General features: G+C 42.5%; 1 protein-coding gene across 2 annotated transcripts in view; it reads right to left on the bottom strand.

The window, feature by feature from the left end:
- The window catches only part of PLXNA4 (plexin A4), a 1,056,784-nt gene that overhangs the window by 901,711 nt on the left and 132,074 nt on the right, over positions 1-22,999 (bottom strand). For both annotated transcript variants that reach the window (XM_077264448.1, XM_077264450.1), the window contains exon 2: positions 14,592-15,825. In XM_077264448.1, coding sequence (XP_077120563.1) covers positions 14,592-15,767 — 1,176 coding nt within the window. In that variant the 5' untranslated portion in view covers positions 15,768-15,825. The remainder of the gene's footprint in view (positions 1-14,591; positions 15,826-22,999) is intronic.

Here is a 22,999-nt window from a genome sequence, read left to right as displayed (position 1 = left end):
AGAACCATCCCCCTTTTTTAGTCATAACACAAAGGAAGCGTCAATTCTCATGGGTCCTCATTTATTTATAAGAATGATGTGTAGCTAGAATGGAAATTGTTTTGTATTTCGCATTATTTTGGTGCAAAACGATTCACAAGACCCGGTAAATTGACCACTATAGTATTCTGTGGCCGTTGGATGGTAGCCATGAGTCCTGCCTCCTACCTGATGGCATCTGTTTCACTTGTTTTGATTAGCCAGCCTGGCGGGATGTCACATGTGCATCATGCCGCAATAATGATGTAATGCAAGGCCAGAGAGTCACGGATTCCGGAATGTAGGAGGCGGTTGTCAGCGCTTATGTCCAGATTACTGATGTGGTTGAAGGACCATGTTATGCAAATCAATTTGGACCACCTCTAATTTCTTAATTAATTACAGTTTGGGTAACCCAGCAAGTTCCCCGTGGGGGATGTGTGCTCAGTTAAACTGATCTATCTGCTTAATAGAGTTGACACCCCAGGGTGTCACCAATTGATATTTAGGCAATCGCCTTCACACTATATTAGAATCAGTCAGTCAGTAAAGAGACAGAATATTTCATGTTTAGTAATACCTTACTATTTTAATTAATAAAAAAAGTTAAGTTTTAGGACTTGTTAGTGAGGGCTCTTGTTGGGTTATCCCAAACTGTAATTGATTTGTATATTTATCCATCCCAAGCCCTTACAAGGTCTCCACAATTTGCATATTAATAACTCTAATTTATTGCTATATTTTTAGGCAACTTTGACAAAAGAAAATGGCTTTATTTTACTGTATGCTTCTATACAAATTACAGTACTTCTGTAAGCTCTCACATCAATTCACATCCAGAGTGGAGCACTAAGTGACCACACAGATACATTTAGTATGATCATCTCCTAAAGAGAATCCCAACTTCAAGACTAGTCCTATCGTATCACTCATACTGTATCAGGATATGCTGATCCAAGTGGAATGGTAAGAAAAGATGCTTTTGCAATTGTGCATGATTGGAGTCTGGAATTACACTTTTGCACACAAGGAAACAAAGGAAAACAAGGAAACTACACTACATCTAGATGGTGCCTCAATTTATTTCAAATCTGGCACTATAATATTGTAAGGTCACAGTGCTAGCCACAGAACCACCAATAAAATATAGTATTAAGAGAAATGCCTTTTATAAATGGCTAAAATACTTAAACTTTTCTTAAAGAGGCAATCCTTCAGGAAAAGAAAAACAGATCTGTTTTTGTTCTTACAGTGAAAGCTCTTTTAGGGGGCAATTAATCATAATTAGTATACGAAATCCATGCCACATGTCATTGTAATAAAGTTATCTAATGACCTTGACTGCAATTATTCCTTACATCATCCCACCAAATTGAAATTTAAAGTCATGTCAATGACCAGGCGTCTCCATTAGGGTTGAGCGAAACGGGTCGATCATTTTCAAAAGTCGCCGACTTTTGGCTAAGTCGGCGTCTCATGAAACCCGATCCGACCCCTGTGCTTGTCGGCCATGCGGTACGCGACTTTCGCGCCAAAGTCGCGTTTCAATGACGCGAAAAGCGCCATTTCTCAGCCAATGAAGGTGAACGCAGAGTGTGGGCAGCGTGATGACATAGATCCTGGTCCCCACCATCTTAGAGAAGGGCATTGCAGTGATTGGCTTGCTGTCTGCGGCGTCACAGGGGCTATAAAGGGGCGTTCCCGCCGACCGCCATCTTACTGCTGCTGATCTGAGCTTAGGGACAGGTTGCTGCCGCTTCATCAGAAGCAGGGAGAGCGTTAGGCAGGGTCCACTAACCACCAAACCGCTTGTGCTGCAGCGATTTCCACTGTCCAACACCACCTTCGGTGTGCAGGAACAGTGGAAGCTATTTTTTTTTTTTTTTCCCCTCAGCGCTGTAGCTCATTGGGCTGCCCTAGAAGGCTCCGTGATAGCTGTATTGCTGTGTGTACGCCACTGTGGAAACCAACTGCTTTTTTCAAAGCACATATCCTCTTGTTCCTTCCTTTCTGCACAGCTATCTTTTTTGTTTGTCCACACTTTTTATTTAATTTGTGCATCAGTCCACTCCTATTGCTGCCTGCCATACCTGGCTTACATTACTGCAGGGAGATAGTAATTGTAGGACAGTTTTTTTTTTTTTTTTGATTTTTTTTTGGGGGAGATTAAGATTGGCATTTCTGCTACAGTGCCATCCCTGTGTGTGCCATCTCTCACTGAGTGGGCCATAGAAAGCCTATTTATTTTTTCCGTGATTTGTGTTCTAAAATCTACCTCAACACAGAAACACTACATCAATCAGTGGGAGAAAAATATTGGCCTCAGTCAGGGCTTGTGTGCCACTGCTGTGTGTGCGCTATCTCTCATTCAGTGGGCTATAGCAAGCCTATATTTTTTTTTTTTTTTTTTTTTTAATATTATTTGGTTTCAAAAGTCTCCCTGAAAAAAAAAAAAAACCTAAAAAAACAGTGGGAGAGTAATATTGCCCTTTCAGCTTGTGTGCCAGTCTTGACTCCTGGGTGTGCCACCTCTCTCCCTCTCATTCAGTGGGCCATAGAAAGCCTATTTATTTTTTTTTTTAAATATTATTGGGTTTCTAAAGTCTCCCTGAAAAAAACAAAAAATACATAAAAAAACAGTGGGAGAGTAATATTGCCCTTTCAGCTTGTGTGCCAGTCTTGACTCCTGGGTGTGCCACCTCTCTCCCTCTCATTCAGTGGGCCATAGAAAGCCTTTTTTTTTTTTGGTTTTTTTAATATTATTTGGTTTCTAAAGTCTCCCTGAAAAAAACAAAAAAAAACATAAAAAACAGTGGGAGAGTAATATTGCCCTTTCAGCTTGTGCGCCAGTCTTGACTCCTGGTTGTGCCACCTCTCTCTCTCTAATTGTGGGCCATAGAAAGCCTTTTTTTTTTTAAAAAATATTATTGGGTTTCTAAAGTCTCCCTGAAAAAACAAAAAATACATAAAAAAACAGTGGGAGAGTAATATTGCCCTTTCAGCTTGTGTGCCAGTCTTGACTCCTGGGTGTGCCACCTCTCTCCCTTTCATTCAGTGGGCCATAGAAAGCCTATTTATTTTTTCCGTGATTTGTGTTCTAAATTCTACCTCAACACAAAAACACTACATCAATCAGTGGGAGAAAAATATTGGCCTCAGTCAGGGCTTGTGTGCCACTGCTGTGTGTGCTATCTCTCATTCAGTGGGCTATAGCAAGCCTATTTTTTTTTTTTTTTTTTTTTTTTTAATATTATTTGGTTTCTAAAGTCTCCCTGAAAAAAAAAAAAAACCTAAAAAAACAGTGGGAGAGTAATATTGCCCTTTCAGCTTGTGTGCCAGTCTTGACTCCTGGGTGTGCCACCTCTCTCCCTCTCATTCAGTGGGCCATAGAAAGCCTATTTATTTTTTTTTTTAAATATTATTCGGTTTCTAAAGTCTCCCTGAAAAAACAAAAAATACATAAAAAAACAGTGGGAGAGTAATATTGCCCTTTCAGCTTGTGTGCCAGTCTTGACTCCTGGGTGTGCCACCTCTCTCCCTTTCATTCAGTGGGCCATAGAAAGCCTATTTTTTTTTTTTTAATATTATTTGGTTTCTAATTCTCCCTGAAAAAAAAAAAAAAACCTAAAAAAACAGTGGGAGAGTAATATTGCCCTTTCAGCTTGTGTGCCAGTCTTGACTCCTGGGTGTGCCACCTCTCTCCCTCTCATTCAGTGGGCCATAGAAAGCCTATTTATTTTTTTTTTAAAATATTATTGGGTTTCTAAAGTCTCCCTGAAAAAACAAAAAATACATAAAAAAACAGTGGGAGAGTAATATTGCCCTTTCAGCTTGTGTGCCAGTCTTGACTCCTGGGTGTGCCACCTCTCTCCCTCTCATTCAGTGGGCCATAGAAAGCCTTTTTTTTTTTTGGTTTTTTTAATATTATTTGGTTTCTAAAGTCTCCCTGAAAAAAACAAAAAAAACATAAAAAACAGTGGGAGAGTAATATTGCCCTTTCAGCTTGTGCGCCAGTCTTGACTCCTGGTTGTGCCACCTCTCTCTCTCTAATTGTGGGCCATAGAAAGCCTTTTTTTTTTTTTTTTTTAATATTATTTGGTTTCTAAAGTCTCCCTGAGAAAAAAAAATAAATAAATTAGGTGGGAGATTAATATTGACATTAGTGCTTGAGTGACAGTCCTGCGTGTGTGTCATCTCTGTGATTTTGTGCCACAGAAAACAGAGTGTGTAACATTGTGCCTGATTTTCCTTGTGGTCTCACCAACCTGTTAAGGGATATTGAAATCATACTGAAGTTATAGCTCACCGTGTAAGTTGTTTGATAGCAACAAATAAAGTTACTTTGGTTAAGATTTTAAAACAATGAGGAAGTCTGGTGCAAGAGGTCGTCGTGGGCGTTCATTGTCAGCTGGTAATGATGGTAGTGGTAGTGGAGCATCAGGTGGTCGTGGGGATAAAAATATTCCACCTAAGTCTGGAGCTGTGGAGCCAGTTTCGTCGTCAGGCTACACAAGGCCTCGAACGCTCTCTTTTCTGGGAGTAGGAAAACCGCTTTTAAAGGCGGAGCAGCAACAGCAAGTTTTGGCTTACATTGCAGACTCAGCCTCTAGCTCTTTTGCCTCCTCTTCCGAAACTGGTAAATGTAAAAGCAGCGCGTCGCTTGTGGATGTTCACGGTCAGGGACAAGTCGCTTCCTTGTCCTCCTCAGCAAAAACTACAACAAGAGAGAAGGATGCAGCAGGCGACACAACGGGTCACTCCATGGAGCTCTTTACACATACCGTCCCTGGCTTAGAAAGTGAAACATTTAACAGGCCATGCCCATTACAAGTATATTCTGACATGGAGTGCACTGATGCACAGCCACAGCCAGAGTACTATGCTGCTCCTTTGACTCAGACCACCACATTGCCCTCTCAGGGTACAGATCCACAATCAGACCCTGATGAGACTATGTTGCCCCGCCACGAACGCTATACCACCGACCGACACAGTGACACAGACGAAGTTGCACACGAGCTCGAAGAGGAGGTAATAGATGACCCAGTTATTGACCCCGATTGGCAGCCATTGGGGGAACAGGGTGCAGGCGGCAGTAGTTCAGAAGCGGAGGTGGAGGAGGGGCCGCAGCAGGCATCAACATCGCAACAGGTTCCATCTGCCGGGCCCGTATCTGGACCAAAACGCGTGTCAAAGCCAAAACCTGTTGGAGCACAGCGTTGCCATCCGGTTAAAGCTCAGTCTGCAATCCCTGAAAAGGGATCAGAGTCTAGGAAGAGTGCAGTCTGGCATTTTTTTAAACAACATCCAACTGATCAGCGCAAAGTCATCTGTCAAAAATGTTCAACTAGCTTAAGCAGAGGTCAGAATCTGAAAAGTCTAAATACTAGTTGCATGCATAGACACTTAACCACCATGCATTCTCAAGCCTGGACTAACTACCAAACGTCCCTCAAGGTTGTAGCACCCTCGGCCAATGAAGCTAGTCAGCAACGCAACATCCCTTCCGTCACTGTAAGGCCACCATTTTCCGCACCACCGGCAGTATCTGTGCAGGTTTCTTTGCCAGCCAAAAGCAGTCAGGGTCAGGGAATCACCAGTTTTGTAGGAGGAAATATTGCATGTAGGGCACCGGCGGAAACAATACCGTCTCCAACCGTCTCTCAGTCTGCCATGTCCACCGGCACACCCGAAAGTTCCACGATCTACAGCTCTCCAGTCCAGCTCACCCTACATGAGACTCTGGTTAGAAAAAGGAAGTACTTATCCTCGCATCCGCGTACACAGGGTTTTAACGCCCACATAGCTAGACTAATCTCGTTAGAGATGATGCCCTACCGGTTAGTTGAAAGCGAAGCTTTCAAAGCCCTGATGGAGTACGCTGAACCACGATACGAGCTACCCAGTCGACACTTTTTTTCCAGAAAAGCCATCCCAGCCCTGCACCAGCATGTTAAACAGCGCATCGTCCATGCACTCAGGCAATCTGTGAGTACAAAGGTGCACCTGACTACAGATGCATGGACCAGTAGGCATGGCCAGGGACGTTATGTGTCCATCACGGCACACTGGGTGAATGTGGTGGATGCAGGGTCCACAGGCGACATCAATTTAGGGACAGTTGTGCCTAGCCCACGGTCTAGGAAACAGTTGGCTGTAGGCGTTCGCACCCCCTCCTCCTCCTCCTCGTCCTCCTGCAGAAGCTACAGCTCTTCCACAGAACGCAGTCGGCCAACCACTCCATCGGCAGATGACACTGTTGCACACCAGTTGTCCCATTATGGGCCAGCTACTGCCAAGCGTCAGCAGGCTGTATTGGCTATGAAGTGTTTGGGCGACAACAGACACACCGCGGAAGTTCTGTCCGAGTTCTTGCAACAAGAAACGCAGTCGTGGCTGGGCACAGTAGATCTTGAGGCAGGCAAGGTAGTGAGTGATAACGGAAGGAATTTCATGGCTGCCATCTCCCTTTCCCAACTGAAACACATTCCTTGCCTGGCTCACACCTTAAACCTGGTGGTGCAGTGCTTATTGAAAACTTATCCTGGGTTCTCCGACCTGCTCCTCAAAGTGCGTGCACTTTGCTCACATATCCGACGTTCGCCTGTACACGCCAGCCGTATGCAGACCTATCAGCGGTCTTTGAACCTTCCCCAGCATCGCCTAATCATAGACGTTGCAACAAGGTGGAACTCAACACTGCACATGCTTCAGAGACTGTGCGAACAGAGGCGTGCTGTTATTTATTTGTGGGAGGATACACGGGCAGGCAGTAGGATGGCAGACATGGAGTTGTCAGGTGTGCAGTGGTCGAAGATACAAGACATGTGTCAAGTCCTTCAGTGTTTTGAGGAATGCACACGGCTGGTTAGTGCAGACAACGCCGTAATAAGCATGAGCATCCCCCTAATGCGTCTGCTGATGCAAAGTTTGACGCACATAAAGGAGCAGGCGTCTGCACCAGAGGAAGAGGGAAGCCTTGATGACAGTCAGCCATTGTCTGGTCAGGGCAGTGTACAGGACGAGGTAGCGGGCGAAGAGGAGGTGGAGGACGAGGAGGATGATGGGGATGAGTATATTTTTAATGCGGAAACTTTCACGGGGGCACAGGAAATTGGTTGCGTGTCACGGCCGGGTTCTGGTTTTTTGAGGGACACAAGTGACGTAGATTTGCCTGCAACTGCCCCTCAACCAATCACAACCGGAGATTTGACAAGTGGAACTTTGGCCCACATGGCGGATTATGCCTTACGTATCCTACAAAGGGACACACGCATTACGAAAATGATGAACGATGACGATTACTGGTTGGCCTGCCTCCTTGATCCACGCTATAAAGGCAAATTGCAAAATATTATGCCACATGAGAACTTGGAACTAATATTAGCAACCAAACAATCAACTCTTGTTGACCGTTTGCTTCAGGCATTCCCAGCACACAGCGCACGTGATCGTTCTCACACGAGCTCCAGGGGGCAGCAGACTAGGAGTGTTAGGGGTGCACACATCAGAAGTGGCGTTGGACAGAGGGGTTTTCTGACCAGGTTGTGGAGTGATTTTGCTATGACCGCAGACAGGACAGGTACTGCTGCATCAATTGAAAGTGACAGGAGACAACATTTGTCCAGTATGGTTACTAACTATTTTTCATCCCTTATCGATGTTCTCCCTCAACCGTCATTCCCATTTGATTACTGGGCCTCCAAATTAGACACCTGGCCAGAATTGGCAGAATATGCATTGCAGGAGCTTGCTTGCCCGGCAGCAAGTGTCCTATCAGAAAGAGTATTCAGTGCTGCAGGGTCAATATTAACCGAAAAAAGGACTCGTCTGGCTACCCAAAATGTTGACGATCTAACATTCATTAAAATGAACCACAACTGGATTTCAAAATCTTTTGCCCCACCTTGCCCGGCCGACACCTAGCTTTCCTATGAAAAGCTCTTGCCTGTGAATTACTTTTCTAATGTCTAATTTGCTGCTGCAGATTGTACAGCATACGACATGTTTACACCTCCCTAAATGGCCAAACTCCCCACACGGGGCCGTGGTATCGCGACTTGGCGCAAGCACCCGTGAGACTGCTGTTTGTCTGAAGAGGTGGGTGTGCTCGCTTTTGGTTGACGGCATTGCTACTGGGTCCCTCATAGTACAATGTAGTGTCTCTGGCGGTGGTGGTGCGCACCCAACGTCAGACACACCGTTGTAACATGAGTGGCCCTGGGGCGGTCCCGCCGGCCTCAAGAGAGTTCCCCCCTACCCCAGCTCAAACTGGGCTCTACTACGTGCAAAATTATGTCGCACAGCTCCACCAATCTTTAGTCTATTCGCTGACATCATTCAATGTCTGGCACTGACAATACAAATTTGTAGACATCTATGATGCAACTTAAAGTAGTCTGTGTCTGTGTCCTATATTGGCACCATTAAATAGTTACTGCCAAATTACTATGTCAGAAACACAGCAGATGAGCCCACCCCTGTACCTAAGTATGCCATCTTTTTTTTTGTTTTGGTTGTTTTGCGAGACATTAACATCTATTTATATTTTGGGAGTACTGGGACAGACACTCCTTGCACTACTCCTCCACTCAGCACCAAGCTGCCTGCCCGTGTATCCATGTAACCGCTGTAAAACTGCCATGAGCCTATTGTTTGTTATTTTAGGCCTTTGATAGCCTGTCTGCGGTCCCTACTCCTCCACTGACCACCAAGCTGCCTGCCCGTGTATCCATGTAACCGCTGTAAAACTGCCATGAGCCTATTGTTTGTTATTTTAGGCCTTTGAAGCCTTTCTGCGCTCCCTCCTTCCACTAGTCCTCCACTGACCAGACCACTGCTGCCCGTGTACCCCTGGAACCAATTTTAAAGTGCCTACAGCCAGCCCATTTTATTGTGTTAGGCCTTCGAAGCCTGTCTGCGGTCCCTCCTTCCACTAGGCCTCCACTGACCAGACCACTGCTGCCCGTGTACCCCTGGAACCAATTTTAAAGTGCCTACAGCCAGCCCATTTTATTGTGTTAGGCCTTCGAAGCCTGTCTGCGGTCCCTCCTTCCACTAGGCCTCCACTGACCAGACCACTGCTGCCCGTGTACCCCTGGAACCAATTTTAAAGTGCCTACAGCCAGCCCATTTTATTGTGTTAGGCCTTCGAAGCCTGTCTGCGGTCCATACTTTAAATACTCCTCCACTCAGCACCAAGCTGCCTGCCCGTGTATCCATGTAACCGCTGTAAAACTGCCATGAGCCTATTGTTTGTTATGTTAGGCCTTTGATAGCCTGTCTGCGGTCCCTACTTTAAATACTCCTCCACTCACCACCACCAAGCTGCCTGCCCGTGTATCCATGTAACCGCTGTGAAACTGCCATGAGCCTATTGTTTTTTTATGTTAGGCCTTTGATAGCCTGTCTGCGGTCCCTACTTTAAATACTCCTCCACTCACCACCACCAAGCTGCCTGCCCGTGTATCCATGTAACCGCTGTAAAACTGCCATGAGCCTATTGTTTGTTATGTTAGGCCTTTGAAGCCTTTCTGCGCTCCCTCCTTCCACTAGTCCTCCACTGACCAGACCACTGCTGCCCGTGTACCCCTGGAACCAATTTTAAAGTGCCTACAGCCAGCCCATTTTATTGTGTTAGGCCTTCGAAGCCTGTCTGCGGTCCATACTTCCACTAGTCCTCCACTGACCAGACCACTGCTGCCCGTGTACCCCTGGAACCAATTTTAAAGTGCCTACAGTCAGCCCATTTTATTGTGTTAGGCCTTCGAAGCCTGTCTGCGGTCCATACTTCCACTAGGCCTCCACTGACCAGACCACTGCTGCCCGTGTACCCCTGGAACCAATTTTAAAGTGCCTACAGCCAGCCCATTTTATTGTGTTAGGCCTTCGAAGCCTGTCTGCGGTCCATACTTCCACTAGTCCTCCACTGACCAGACCACTGCTGCCCGTGTACCCCTGGAACCAATTTTAAAGTGCCTACAGCCAGCCCATTTTATTGTGTTAGGCCTTCGAAGCCTGTCTGCGGTCCCTCCTTCCACTAGGCCTCCACTGACCAGACCACTGCTGCCCGTGTACCCCTGGAACCAATTTTAAAGTGCCTACAGCCAGCCCATTTTATTGTGTTAGGCCTTCGAAGCCTGTCTGCGGTCCATACTTCCACTAGGCCTCCACTGACCAGACCACTGCTGCCCGTGTACCCCTGGAACCAATTTTAAAGTGCCTACAGCCAGCCCATTTTATTGTGTTAGGCCTTCGAAGCCTGTCTGCGGTCCATACTTCCACTAGGCCTCCACTGACCAGACCACTGCTGCCCGTGTACCCCTGGAACCAATTTTAAAGTGCCTACAGCCAGCCCATTTTATTGTGTTAGGCCTTCGAAGCCTGTCTGCGGTCCATACTTCCACTAGGCCTCCACTGACCAGACCACTGCTGCCCGTGTACCCCTGGAACCAATTTTAAAGTGCCTACAGCCAGCCCATTTTATTGTGTTAGGCCTTCGAAGCCTGTCTGCGGTCCATACTTCCACTAGGCCTCCACTGACCAGACCACTGCTGCCCGTGTACCCCTGGAACCAATTTTAAAGTGCCTACAGCCAGCCCATTTTATTGTGTTAGGCCTTCGAAGCCTGTCTGCGGTCCATACTTCCACTAGGCCTCCACTGACCAGACCACTGCTGCCCGTGTACCCCTGGAACCAATTTTAAAGTGCCTACAGCCAGCCCATTTTATTGTGTTAGGCCTTCGAAGCCTGTCTGCGGTCCATACTTTAAATACTCCTCCACTCACCACCAAGCTGCCTGCCCGTGTATCCATGTAACCGCTGTAAAACTGCCATGAGCCTATTGTTTGTTATGTTAGGCCTTTGATAGCCTGTCTGCGGTCCTTACTTTAAATACTCCTCCACTCACCACCTAGCTGCCTGTGTATCCATGTAACCGATGTAAAACTGCCATGACTGCCTACTGTTTGTTATTTTAGGCCTTTGATAGCCTGTCTGCAGCCCCTACTTGCAATACTCCTCCACTGACCACACCAATGCTGCCCGTGTACCCCTGGAACCTATTTAAAAGTTCATAGAGCCTAGTTATATATTTTATTTACTATTAATAAGGCCATGATGGACTACGCTGTACCACGCTACAAGCTAACCAGTCGACACTTCTTTTGCGAGAAAAGCCATCCCAACCCTCCACCAGCATGTAGAAGACCGCATTGTCCATGCACTCTGGCAATCTGTGAGTACAAAGGTGCACCTGACAACAGACGCATGGACCTGTAGGCATGGCCACGGAAGATTACGTGTCCATTACGGCGCAATGGGTTAATGTGGTGGATGCATGGTCCACAGGGGACAGCCTACTAAGTCTGTCTGCAGTCCCTAATTCAAATTGTCCTCCACTGTCTAAATCGGAACTTCCACCTTCTGGCTTTCGGCCTATAGTATCAGAAATTAAACTGCATTTGGCCTTCAACTTTGGTTAGGGCCTACTAACGGCTTCTGCCCCTCCCTGGTGTTGCCCTCAACTAAATAAAGCTGAGCTTCAACCTTCCGGCTCTCATTATGTGGTTTTAAAAAAAAAAATGGTGGTTAGGGCCTACTAACGGCTTCTGCCCCTCCCTGGTGTTGTCCTCAACTAAATAAAGCTGAGCTTCAACCTTCCGGCTCTCATTATGTGGTTTTAAAAAAAAAAATGGTGGTTAGGGCCTACTAACGGCTTCTGCCCCTGCCTGGTGTTGTCCTCAACTAAATAAAGCTGAGCTTCAACCTTCCGGCTCTCATTATGTGGTTTAAAAAAAAAAAATGGTGGTTAGGGCCTACTAACGGCTTCTGCCCCTCCCTGGTGTTGCCCTCAACTAAATAAAGCTGAGCTTCAACCTTCCGGCTCTCATTATGTGGTTTTAAAAAAAAAAATGGTGGTTAGGGCCTACTAACGGCTTCTGCCCCTCCCTGGTGTTGTCCTCAACTAAATAAAGCTGAGCTTCAACCTTCCGGCTCTCATTATGTGGTTTTAAAAAAAAAAAAAATGGTGGTTAGGGCCTACTAACGGCTTCTGCCCCTCCCTGGTGTTGTCCTCAACTAAATAAAGCTGAGCTTCAACCTTCCGGCTCTCATTAAGTGGTTTTAAAAAAAAAATGGTGGTTAGGGCCTACTAACGGCTTCTGCCCCTCCCTGGTGTTGTCCTCAACTAAATAAAGCTGAGCTTCAACCTTCCGGCTCTCATTAAGTGGTTTTAAAAAAAAAAAAAATGGTGGTTAGGGCCTACTAACGGCTTCTGCCCCTCCCTGGTGTTGCCCTCAACTAAATAAAGCTGAGCTTCAACCTTCTGCTCCAAATTACCATTTTAAAAAATGCAATAGGCTTTTCCGGCCTACTAAAGGTGTCTGCCCCTCCCTGGTGTTGTCCTCAACTGAACAAAGCTGAGCTTCCACATTCTGGCTTTCGCCCTATACTATCAGATATTAAACTGCATTTGGCCTACTAGTGTGGTTAGGCCCTTGAAACAGTGTCTGCTGCTCTTGGGTTTGCTACTCCACTGAACAAAGCAATGCCGCCTGTTTAGTCCTGTTACCAATTTTGAACTGCATGTAGCCTACTTTATTCTTTGGCCCTATATCTGTTTCCTCCTCATCCTGCCCATTGCCCAGCCACTGCTAAATGAGTCTGCTGGTACATTGACCTAGACCACTACATTCCCCTTGTACTCTACACAGCCAGAATCTGTCCCTGCTGAAAGTAAGGTTCCCCTTCCCGCATGTTATACCACCTTACACAGGGACAAAGAGGAAGGTGCAGATGAAAGTGCAGGTTCCTTCATCAGGTGGGGGGGCATACTCGTTGGCGACGTCACTGGCACAGGGCCCCTCAGAGTACGCAAAAGTGTCGCTGCTGGTGGGAGGCGCCCCCGCCATGCAAACACACCGCCGTACTTTGAGGGGCCCTGTGCCAGTGGCAATGCGAACGAGTGGGCCCCCCCTGCTTGCTCAGGATCACAGCACTTGCAACTTTTAAATACTTACCTTTCCCTGCAACACCGCCGTGACGTAGTCCGCATTTCCTGGGCCCACGAAAAACTTGAGCCAGCCCTACTCCCCCCACAACTTTCCCCCAATTCCCTATGCCCAACTATTATTATACAGTTAATTAAGATTGGCAAGCTTCAGAAACAAGAATGGATGTTTTTGGCATTAAAATGGGCACTGTAGGTGTTTTCCTGGCCTCCACTCACTGCCGACTATGCTTCCCCATTGACTTGCATTGGGTTTCGTGTTTCGGTCGATCCCCGACTTTTAGCGATAATCGGCCGACTGCACTCGACTCGACTCTGGACAAAATCGGGTTTCCCAAAACCCTACTCGATCTTAAAAAAATGAAAGTCGCTCAACCCTAGTCTCCATACATGGAGCTGTTTGTGACAGCTCTACAATTGTGCATGGTAGAATACAAAGAATGCCTATTTGACATGTTATTGGCATTTGAGGTTCACCCGCAAACAATCGCTAAAAAGACAATTGTGTTGGTATTCTGTATCAGGAATTGGGAAAACTACAGGGCTCAGCTGTTTTGGCCCAACATCACATGCAGTCTATGGGCAGAGATGGAATAATGAACCAATAAATCAATGTCGACATATAACCATAGGTATCACAACCACACATAATACTGCTAATCCAAGTTATCCATTGATCTAAACTGGAGGTAAGATTTGAAAAGTACCAGTTATGTTTGATCACTTAAACTTAAAAGGTGTTAGAAAAATATGACTTACTTCTTCTAAAAACATCATCAGATTATGTCTAAAGATTGTGTGGTATCGTAGTCCAAATTCATTTCAATGGGACATAGCTTCAATACCAGACACAAAAAGATTGGAATTGTTTTTGTCAGATAGCAGCCATGTTTTTCTAATCTTAGAAAGCCCCTTTAAGATTTTCTACTAAAAGATCAGAAATAATTTGATGCCTTTAAAACACCAAAACAATATGATAGTACAAAGCCTATCTAAATATAATAACATTAAAACCTACTCTACGCAAACCATTACATTATTTTTTTTTGTCTTTAGAAACCTCTACATTAGTTGCTGCAAGCAATCATTACTGTGAACAATCAATGTCCATTTAGAACTCTGAATTTTATGATTTTAATGGTTGCAACCCTGGAGGTCTAACCAATGTCATCTTTGGCACCTCTCACTTTCCAGCTGTTTTGGATACATGCCATTCTTAACTGTTTCCTGCCATTTACCTAATGATCCTGCACTCTTCTGCTCTCTTCCATTTTTATTTGAAATTTGTAAAATATGATTCACTAGGCCATCATGGATTTAAATGGCATTTCAGAATTCTAGAAAATTATTTATGTTAGTGGGCTTTAACCTGGAAATGTAGAAAATATATTGGCACTAGGAAGGAATGCAGTGAAATTCCCGTGGTTCGCAATGACCAACAAGATATACTTCAGTGAGCAAGGACACAAGTGATTTTCGCAATATCACGTGGACTACTCATGGACAACCATCTTGTTTATTCACATACAAGGTAATTAAAAGGTAAATAAACAACTTGACTTACCGCATTACTGCAAGGAATGTCTTTCACTTTCAGCCATGCAAGATCTAAAGTGCCTTCACCCTTGTAGCAAGATTGTAGTCTTTCTTTAATTCTATCATTAATTTGTTTAAGAGCAAAGACGCATAAAGCAGACTCATCCAGTGATTCGGTTCGCCTCTTCTGACCCTTAGAGAAGATGGTAAATAAGACATCATCACCAGGTTTGATCCCTAAAGATCTGGAAAGAATTGATCCAGCTTTGGACAAATAAGCTGCCTGAAGGAGCCTGTACTCCACACCATTTTTCTCACACCCAATTGGAACCTCAACGTAAGAATTAAAAGCTGTGTCCTCTTTGCACAAACGTACTAACTTCGAAGTATACACTTGCTCCTTTGTGGTGGAACCAGGTGGAGATGTCATCTCTGGTTGAAGTGTCAAGAAATATACAAAGTTTGCACTGCTAAAGCCATATATATAGTAAATATCAAAGTCTGGAATAACATTAAATGTGTCCGAGGGTATTTTTATCATTGATGCAACAAACTCATCATGGAACACATATGCAAACATCCCATCAGCCTCTGAATTCCTTGTGAGTTTTCTGCTAGAAATTGTAGGAAAGTATTCTGGTTTCCCATCAACAGATGTGGCAATAAACAATTTATCATCCAAGTTGTTGTTTGAAACAATAACTCCAAAAACAGAGCCACTCTCATTAACCCCTGAAAGATAATGTTCTTTTTTATGGAAAGGCTCGCCAAGCTTAAAAAGGTCCTCTAATCTGAGAAGCTTGCAGATGCCTTGATACAGGCTACCACAGGCTATTAATCTGTTTTCTTTATAGTCAATTAGCAGCATTTTGTTGACATTGTTAGTATACACCAATGGCTCATTGCACGGTTGGACTATCCTAGGAGGATAACACTTTGGGTTGTCTTCATCTGGTCCAGTCTGGTGGGTCAGTAAGACCTTCAAGTCTTCAGAAAGTTTGTAAATTCTGTTAATGGCTCCTACGTAAATGTGTCCAGTTCTTTCATCAACTACCAAGTGGTTAAAAGTCCAGTCAGCTTGCTCAGCGTAGAAAGTGGTAAAATTTATTTTTGTCTGTGAAGTCTTTTGGGAGACAGCTGACACAGTGGCTAATAGCATAAGGAGGGAAATGGTCCAAATCCAGCTCCTTCTCATCGATGCCATATTTGTGGCCAAATATTGTTTTGTGCTCTTTAGTATGATGGGTTTGCTCCCTTTGGTCCTGTCAAGAAATAAGAACAAATGTCAGTACAAGGACCAACAACAAGTATTTTATGTTACTGACAGAATATCCTGAATTAACAGTACACTGAATGTAAATAATCCATTTGTCACAGTTACAATCTGTTGAAAATTCATCAACCGGTAAAAATGAAATTCTGTTAACATCCTAAATTATTATTATTATAGTACACACCACAGGAATTCAGTATCTTTTCAAAGTATTCACATAAATTTTCATATTTTGTATGATAACATGCCAGTTTCTTAAAGGGAAACTGTCAGTAGGACTAACCTTAATACGTTATCTATATGGGCTTGTAGGTCATAGAAAGTTGGCTATAATCATACCTTGATATTTAAAATCCAGAGTTTTATTCCAGAAAAATAAAAAAAAATTCTTAATATGTAAATGAGTTGTTAAGATCTATGGACCGGAAATAAGTGTCCCAGAGAATTTGCCTCCAGGACTTATTTAAAATGAAAAAGAGCATTACCAGTGTGAGACATGTAATGACTGACAATCTGCTCTCCTGATCTAAATGTCTCACACTGGTAACACCTCTTTTCATGTAAAATAAGCTTTGAAGGCAGATTTTTATCCAGATCAGTGTCCAACCCATAGATGTTAACAGCTCATTTACATATATGAAAAATAGATTTCTTGGGAATAAAACATTAGATCTCATATATTAAGGTATCATTTTATTCAACTTTCTATGACCTGGGTGACTGTATAGAAGGGACAATCCTACTTACAGAATCCCTATAAAGTGTAACATTCATAACAAAAGAACTTGCAGCAGAATGTCTTTGTCTGCCTTTATCTCCTTCTCCATCTCCCTTCTCCATAAAACTTTATGAGCACCAACTGTGATCTCCTATCCCAGTAATAGGAAAGTCCGTATCCAGTGAAGACAGATTTAGAATTAGAAAAATTAAGGAAGAAACATCAGTCCAGGAGGAGAAAGAGGCAGATCTCTCTGATAAGATATATTGCAAAGTTTCTTATTTTCACATTTACTATCAATTTATGAAAAAAAAATAAAATGACAATTACTCTCTAAGCCTTTCTTGCTGGCTTTATTAGCTACACTCTCAAGATGGTGCCTCAGAAGTAGCAAAAAAAAGAAAACCATATACAGTAGATGTGATGTGAATAGCATGCAGTGGCAAATTTCTCAGATCACATAGTGTTTTCATAATAGTTTCAATCACAGTGCTATCCTCAGTGCCCGCCGTACAAGCCATGTCCCAACCTGACTTATCAAGGGGACATATTTCAGTTTGAAAAGTACAGATTTCCCAGCATGTCAGGATATAGATTTCCATTTTCTTTAAAAATATATGTTATGGAAAAGGACATTTTACACGCATCTGTCCAAAGCAAAACTATAAAATGAAATATTTTAGTCCATGTACACAGCAATAGAAGTCCATGTGGTCCTACTGTACACCTCCATGCACAGAAAATTTAAAATAAAAGCTTGTTGGTTAATAAAAACCTTCCTTTCTTTATACTGTCAAGGATTCATTTCCGCAGCCCAGGTATCGTGATCTCTCCACTAAAGTAAATGACTATCTGGAAGACCTTTTCCCCCAGCCACGATGGCCACAGCCATGGACTCCAAGGCTCTTATAGATATTGTATCCACACACAACACATGGAGGTGAGCACCACCATCACTCTCATCCTCTCTCATTTCTCATGCGGCATTGCCCTACTATGCGTCTCTGTCCTAATCAGATATCGGCATGTTACCAAGATATTCTCTGCTAGAACACTGTTTCGAGAGAAGAACATATTAGGAACATGGTGAACAGAGAACAAGTAGGTCTTGGTACCAGCTCTGTATACAACAAAAATAAACCCTATTAGGTTTTTAAGTAAATAAACCTATTATTGCTCATTGGCATATTCAGCTGGGACTAATGCAAACTAAACAAATTCACATATAGTAAAGGGAAAGCCAACTTACCTAGTACTTGAAGACCAGATTGCACAGAACCAGGTGGATCCACACCAGATAATATACTCAAGGAAAAAACAGTTGTTGTTCCAGCGTCTGGTAAAATAGTTCTTTTAAGTACATTAAAAATTTACAAAAATTACAAAGGTTGCATGGACAGGGCAAGGGAGCAAGACGCATTTTTAACGCTCACTTGCGTTCTTTATCACAGCTACTCACTTGCCCTGTCTATGCAGCCACTGTAATTTTTGTTAAAAAAAAATAAAATAAAGAAAGCACTATTTTACCAGACGCTGGAACAACAACTTTTTTCCCGAGAAAATAAACAAATACATACCCTTATTGCAACTGAATTTATCATTTATAATAAACTTTTACCATCATTCATTTGCATTATGTCATACTGCTGGGTAGTCATAATTCTATGGGTTTAGGCATAGAACCCTGCTCGAATCAAGCGGCCTTAATGAACTAACTGCTACGTTTTTCTGCCCAGTCCTAATAAATCAGTTCATACTAATAAACATGCATCTTTAGAGTTAATTATGAAAGAAAAGAACAGACGGATAGAAAGTCTTGGTCTACGTGGAATGGAGGTACTGTGCTTCATTACTGACACACATATCATCTCACCAGTGGATTGAGAGCAATACCTTTAATGAAAATAATTGGCATAAACACTTCTGTTAATTATTCTTCTACATTGTAATTAAAACTAAATTATCCTTGTAAATTAAAATGGTCTTAGAGTTCATTGCGGTTTGCAGCGTATCCTATCATGAATGATTAGATTGTCAGGTCCTAAGCGGATAAGCAGCAACCAGTGTTTGGGATAGCTCTCATATTGTCAACTAATTTGTATTAAATGACTACAATCCAATGTAATGTATTATATAAGATTAATAATAATATTACTGCTTAGCGCACATAGTACTTCTTACCGGCCCAAAATAAAATATACACTAATGGTGCAAATATAAATATCATCAATCCGGTTAACCTCTTTTTTCCTGGACAAAGCATGCCCATCAATCTGGAACCAGATGGTAATACTACTAGATTTAACAGACCAAGAAAGATTAATAACCTCTGTTGCCAAGCAACTCCACAAAGAAGCTATGGGCAATGTTGGGGTGAAAGGGTTAGAGTGCCAAGCTAGGGCTATGTATCACTGCAAGGATCCCTGTGGCATTGTTATTATGTTGTTGAAACATCTCTCTAGCCTGTAAAATCTCTCCGTACCCTGAGATTTTGAGGATTGAAATGGCTTTGGGTCACTAACCAGGTCTCAAGTGGGACTTATAAAACCACATCATGTGAAGTGGAGACTGCACTTTGAAGACACATATCCCTAAGCAACACTTGTCATGTCTTCAACGAGTGAATAAGTAATAAAGCGAAATCAAAGAGTGTATGTATGTGCATATGTGCTATATGTATCTACTCATGGCAACAAAAACCCCATATGCATACTAACACAACTTGTCCGCAACCCCCGATCAAATTATGTCAACTCCAATAAATATCAATAAACAATAGGAGAAAAAAGGAGCAAACTGATTACATCTAGTAAAATCAATCATTTCATTTCATTATTTCATTATATGGTAGAAAAATATATATAGAATGTCACAACAATACATAAAGTGCCATAAACAATGCAGATAGCAAAATCTCCCACCCTCACCATTCCCCACACCACAAATGTATGTCAACCCCTTATATAACCATAAAGGTCCAGTGACCATAAGAGGGGGAAAAAAACAATGCATTCCAGATAAGCATCTAAAGGTCAGCATATTTGGATCAGATAGCTGGGAAGAAAAACTCCCAATGTGTCTTTTATTTAAAATGCAATAATAGGCAGTAAAGTGTACAATGGTTACCAGTGCAGGTGGGGATGAGAGGTGTCAGATAGAGGACCCCGACACGCATTTCGCGGCAACACGGGGCCGCTTTCTTAAGGGAATATCTCAGAGGCCCCCTGCAGGACCTTCAAATAACCCAGTAAACTTGGTCACATGGCCAGAAATGACCAATCATAGTGGCGTTAGAACCATAAGAACCATATCAATGCTGCATATGTGTGGCGCATGTGAATGCCAACACTCCAGAAGCAGGGGCCAATGAGGGCGTCACCGGATTGGCCAGTCCGCCACACATATGCAGCATTGATATGGTTCTTATCCTGCGATAGGGCAGCCCGATGTATATAAGGTCCTGGCTATCTTTGGATGCCATCCTCCAGAAGAAGGCCAAAGCGCGTTGGGGATGGTGGCACCCTTGAGCTCCAGGTGCTGTTCAGGTAATGTTTACAGGTCATCTTAGTTTACAAGTCTCTTCTTGCTCCCTTTTCAGTTGTGGCATACAGCCTTTCTGTGGTAACCATGTTTTGGCCTAGTACGTCTTTGAACTTTATAATGATTGGTACATTTTTTGGCATAATGTGTATACATACTTGTTGGAGCAACTAGATTTTCTTCTTATGTGTATCTGAGGGTATCTGTCTCATTTAAGGTGCCACCTTTATTTGGCTCACCTCTGTCACATCCCTATTAAGTTTTTCTGTTCGTTACTTTTATATATTTATGAATAAAAATAAGATTATTTTATGACTGGTTGTTTTGGTGCTTATTTCATATATGATTTCTATGTAGTATTAGCACTTACCTGCTTTATTTGTTTTGCACCTCCCCTCTTGGGTAGTTGGTGCGAGCCTTTTAGTATTGGTTTTGTATATTTATGTGTTGCATGGGTACTGTATAAAAAGCATTTGTATATATATATATACTACACGTATCTGCACATGTGCATATGTACTGTATACATAAATGCGTGTGTACAGAATGTATGTGTATGTGTGTACTGTTTATTAAGTATGTGTTCAAGTGGGTATGTGCTATATGTTTCCGTATATTTGCATATGTGCTATACATACGTGTGCATGTGTAATATATGCATATGTGCGTGTGTACTGTATATAAAGTGTGTGTATGTGATATATGTATATGCACATATGCATATATGTTGCATGTATGTGTACATGTGTTCTGAATATAAAGTATGTGTGCAAGTGCATGTATACTTGTGTGCATGAGTGTATGCACTATACATATATAACATACACACAAGCACACATATATACAGTACAAATATACACATACATACAGCACATACAATATGTACATGTGCATATGTACATATGTGCTGCATGTATATGTATGTTTGCGCTGTATGAATGTGTGTACTGTATATATGTGTGCATATGCGTATGTACTTTATGTATCTAAGCATAATTTTCTGTTTGTACATATGTAGGATTTTTTAAACTACCGTAATAGACAAGAAATATATCACAAGTTAAGACTTGGAACTTAACAACAAAAGCCACTAAACTTGTGTAGTTAGGTGTTGAGGTACATTTTTGTGTATCAGAATATCTTGCTACATGATTTTATGATTGTCATATTAAGAAATGCTCCATCTGTATCATGCATGTGCCTATGTACTGTATGTATACGTAGCACTATTGGTATTTACATTCATAGGAAACCACAAATTTTCCCATCTGGACCTTAAAACCAGCCATACATCCATATAATAGTGCCTTCAATTCTCTAAGATCCTTTAAATGTATGTGTAGTCTTATTCCCAGGATTCTCCAGTATTTAATGAAGTCGTTCGGTCACATTGAACATGAAGCCGTATTCAGTTTGGGGAATAAAAACCCCGATGCTAAGACACCAAACGTTGTAATCGCTCAATTGTATCCAGTTTGCCTTTGGAAAAAGCCAATGCCAGAAAGTGCCCAGCTGTTCCTGGGAAAGCACACTGAGCATAGGTATCAGATCACTTCCAGCAAGCAATGGAGAAGGAGCTTAGTGACTCTGCCAGAGGACACCTAAGGCAAGAGCTATGAAGTAAATAAAACCCAGCAGTATGCCTACTGCTAATCTGCCAGTGCATTATAGTGTTTATTTTCACCCTCGGCTCGCATAGCTCTGTAGTTTCCTGGGACACAGGAGGCTGTGAACAGACGATAACTGGGCTGATCCTGTCCCAGCTGCAGTGCAAACTTTCATTGCTAAAATAACTACATCTCAGCTGTGTATCTTGCCTTCCAAGATATAAGATTTGATGGCGCGAATATACAATTTCTTTACTAAAGGAAACATCACAGTAAACTAACTTTTTGCAATTGTTGGATAAATGATCTATCAATGACAACCTTCCATGGATCTGAAACATAGATACAACATATTTCCAAATTACTTCATAAATATTCATACCATATGTGCCAAAACACATTCTCTCCAAATCATCAGTGCAAATATTTCAGATCCCTCTACATGCATTATTTCCTTACAAACTCTAGGAGCCAATTTATCAGTGGTGATATAGCACGCATTAATTTATTAAATAAATTGCTAAAAAGAAATCTTAAAGAGTAACAAAATTTTTTTTTAATTATTATTTCAAATTTATGATTTTTCTGTAATATACTTAATTACTCTAGTTTACTTTCTTTTATTTCAAACACCATGCTGCTGTGCTGTTTAACATTGGCATTTCATGATCCTTTTGAAACTGCTTTCAATTGCTTCTCAACCAAAATCCACACTTTGTTTTGAATCAGATAGGGGAAATTCTCTCTCCAAGCCTCTCTGCTCCCCAAGCCATTTCTTAAAAATGGAAATTCCCCACTCTGTAATTTGAATATGAATATTGGTTTAGCAGCAATTGAAAGCAGCTTCTAAAGGAGCATGAATTGGGCATATAAAACAACACTGCAGCATAGTATTTGGAAGAAAAGTATGAAAAATAATGTAATGCCATAAATTACAATTCATAACTTTGAAATGCCTGAAGGACAGAGATGATTGGACCTTTTGAAATTAATCTCAATACTGAAAAGTTTGGAATTGCTCGTAAAATACAAATGGCAGATAAGAAAGAGGGAAAAGAGGGAGAGAGAACCCAGTTGACCATAAGAGCTTAAACTTTATAGGTGAGATAGAGAGATGAATCTGCTGACCATAAGAGCTACACTATTCAGTAGAAAGAGAATCCTGCTGACCATATGAGCTTATGCTCTATAGGAGAGAGAAAGACAGAGAGAACCCTGCTGACCACAAGAGCTACACTCTTCGAGAAAGAAAGGACACAATTGACTTTATGAGCTTATACTCAATGAGAGAAGGGACA

Source organism: Ranitomeya variabilis, chromosome 5 (assembly GCF_051348905.1).
Source record: "Ranitomeya variabilis isolate aRanVar5 chromosome 5, aRanVar5.hap1, whole genome shotgun sequence".
NCBI classification, from domain to species: domain Eukaryota; kingdom Metazoa; phylum Chordata; class Amphibia; order Anura; family Dendrobatidae; genus Ranitomeya; species Ranitomeya variabilis.
The sequence above is the reverse complement of the archived record's forward strand: the minus strand, read 5'-3'. Positions and strand labels throughout refer to the sequence as shown.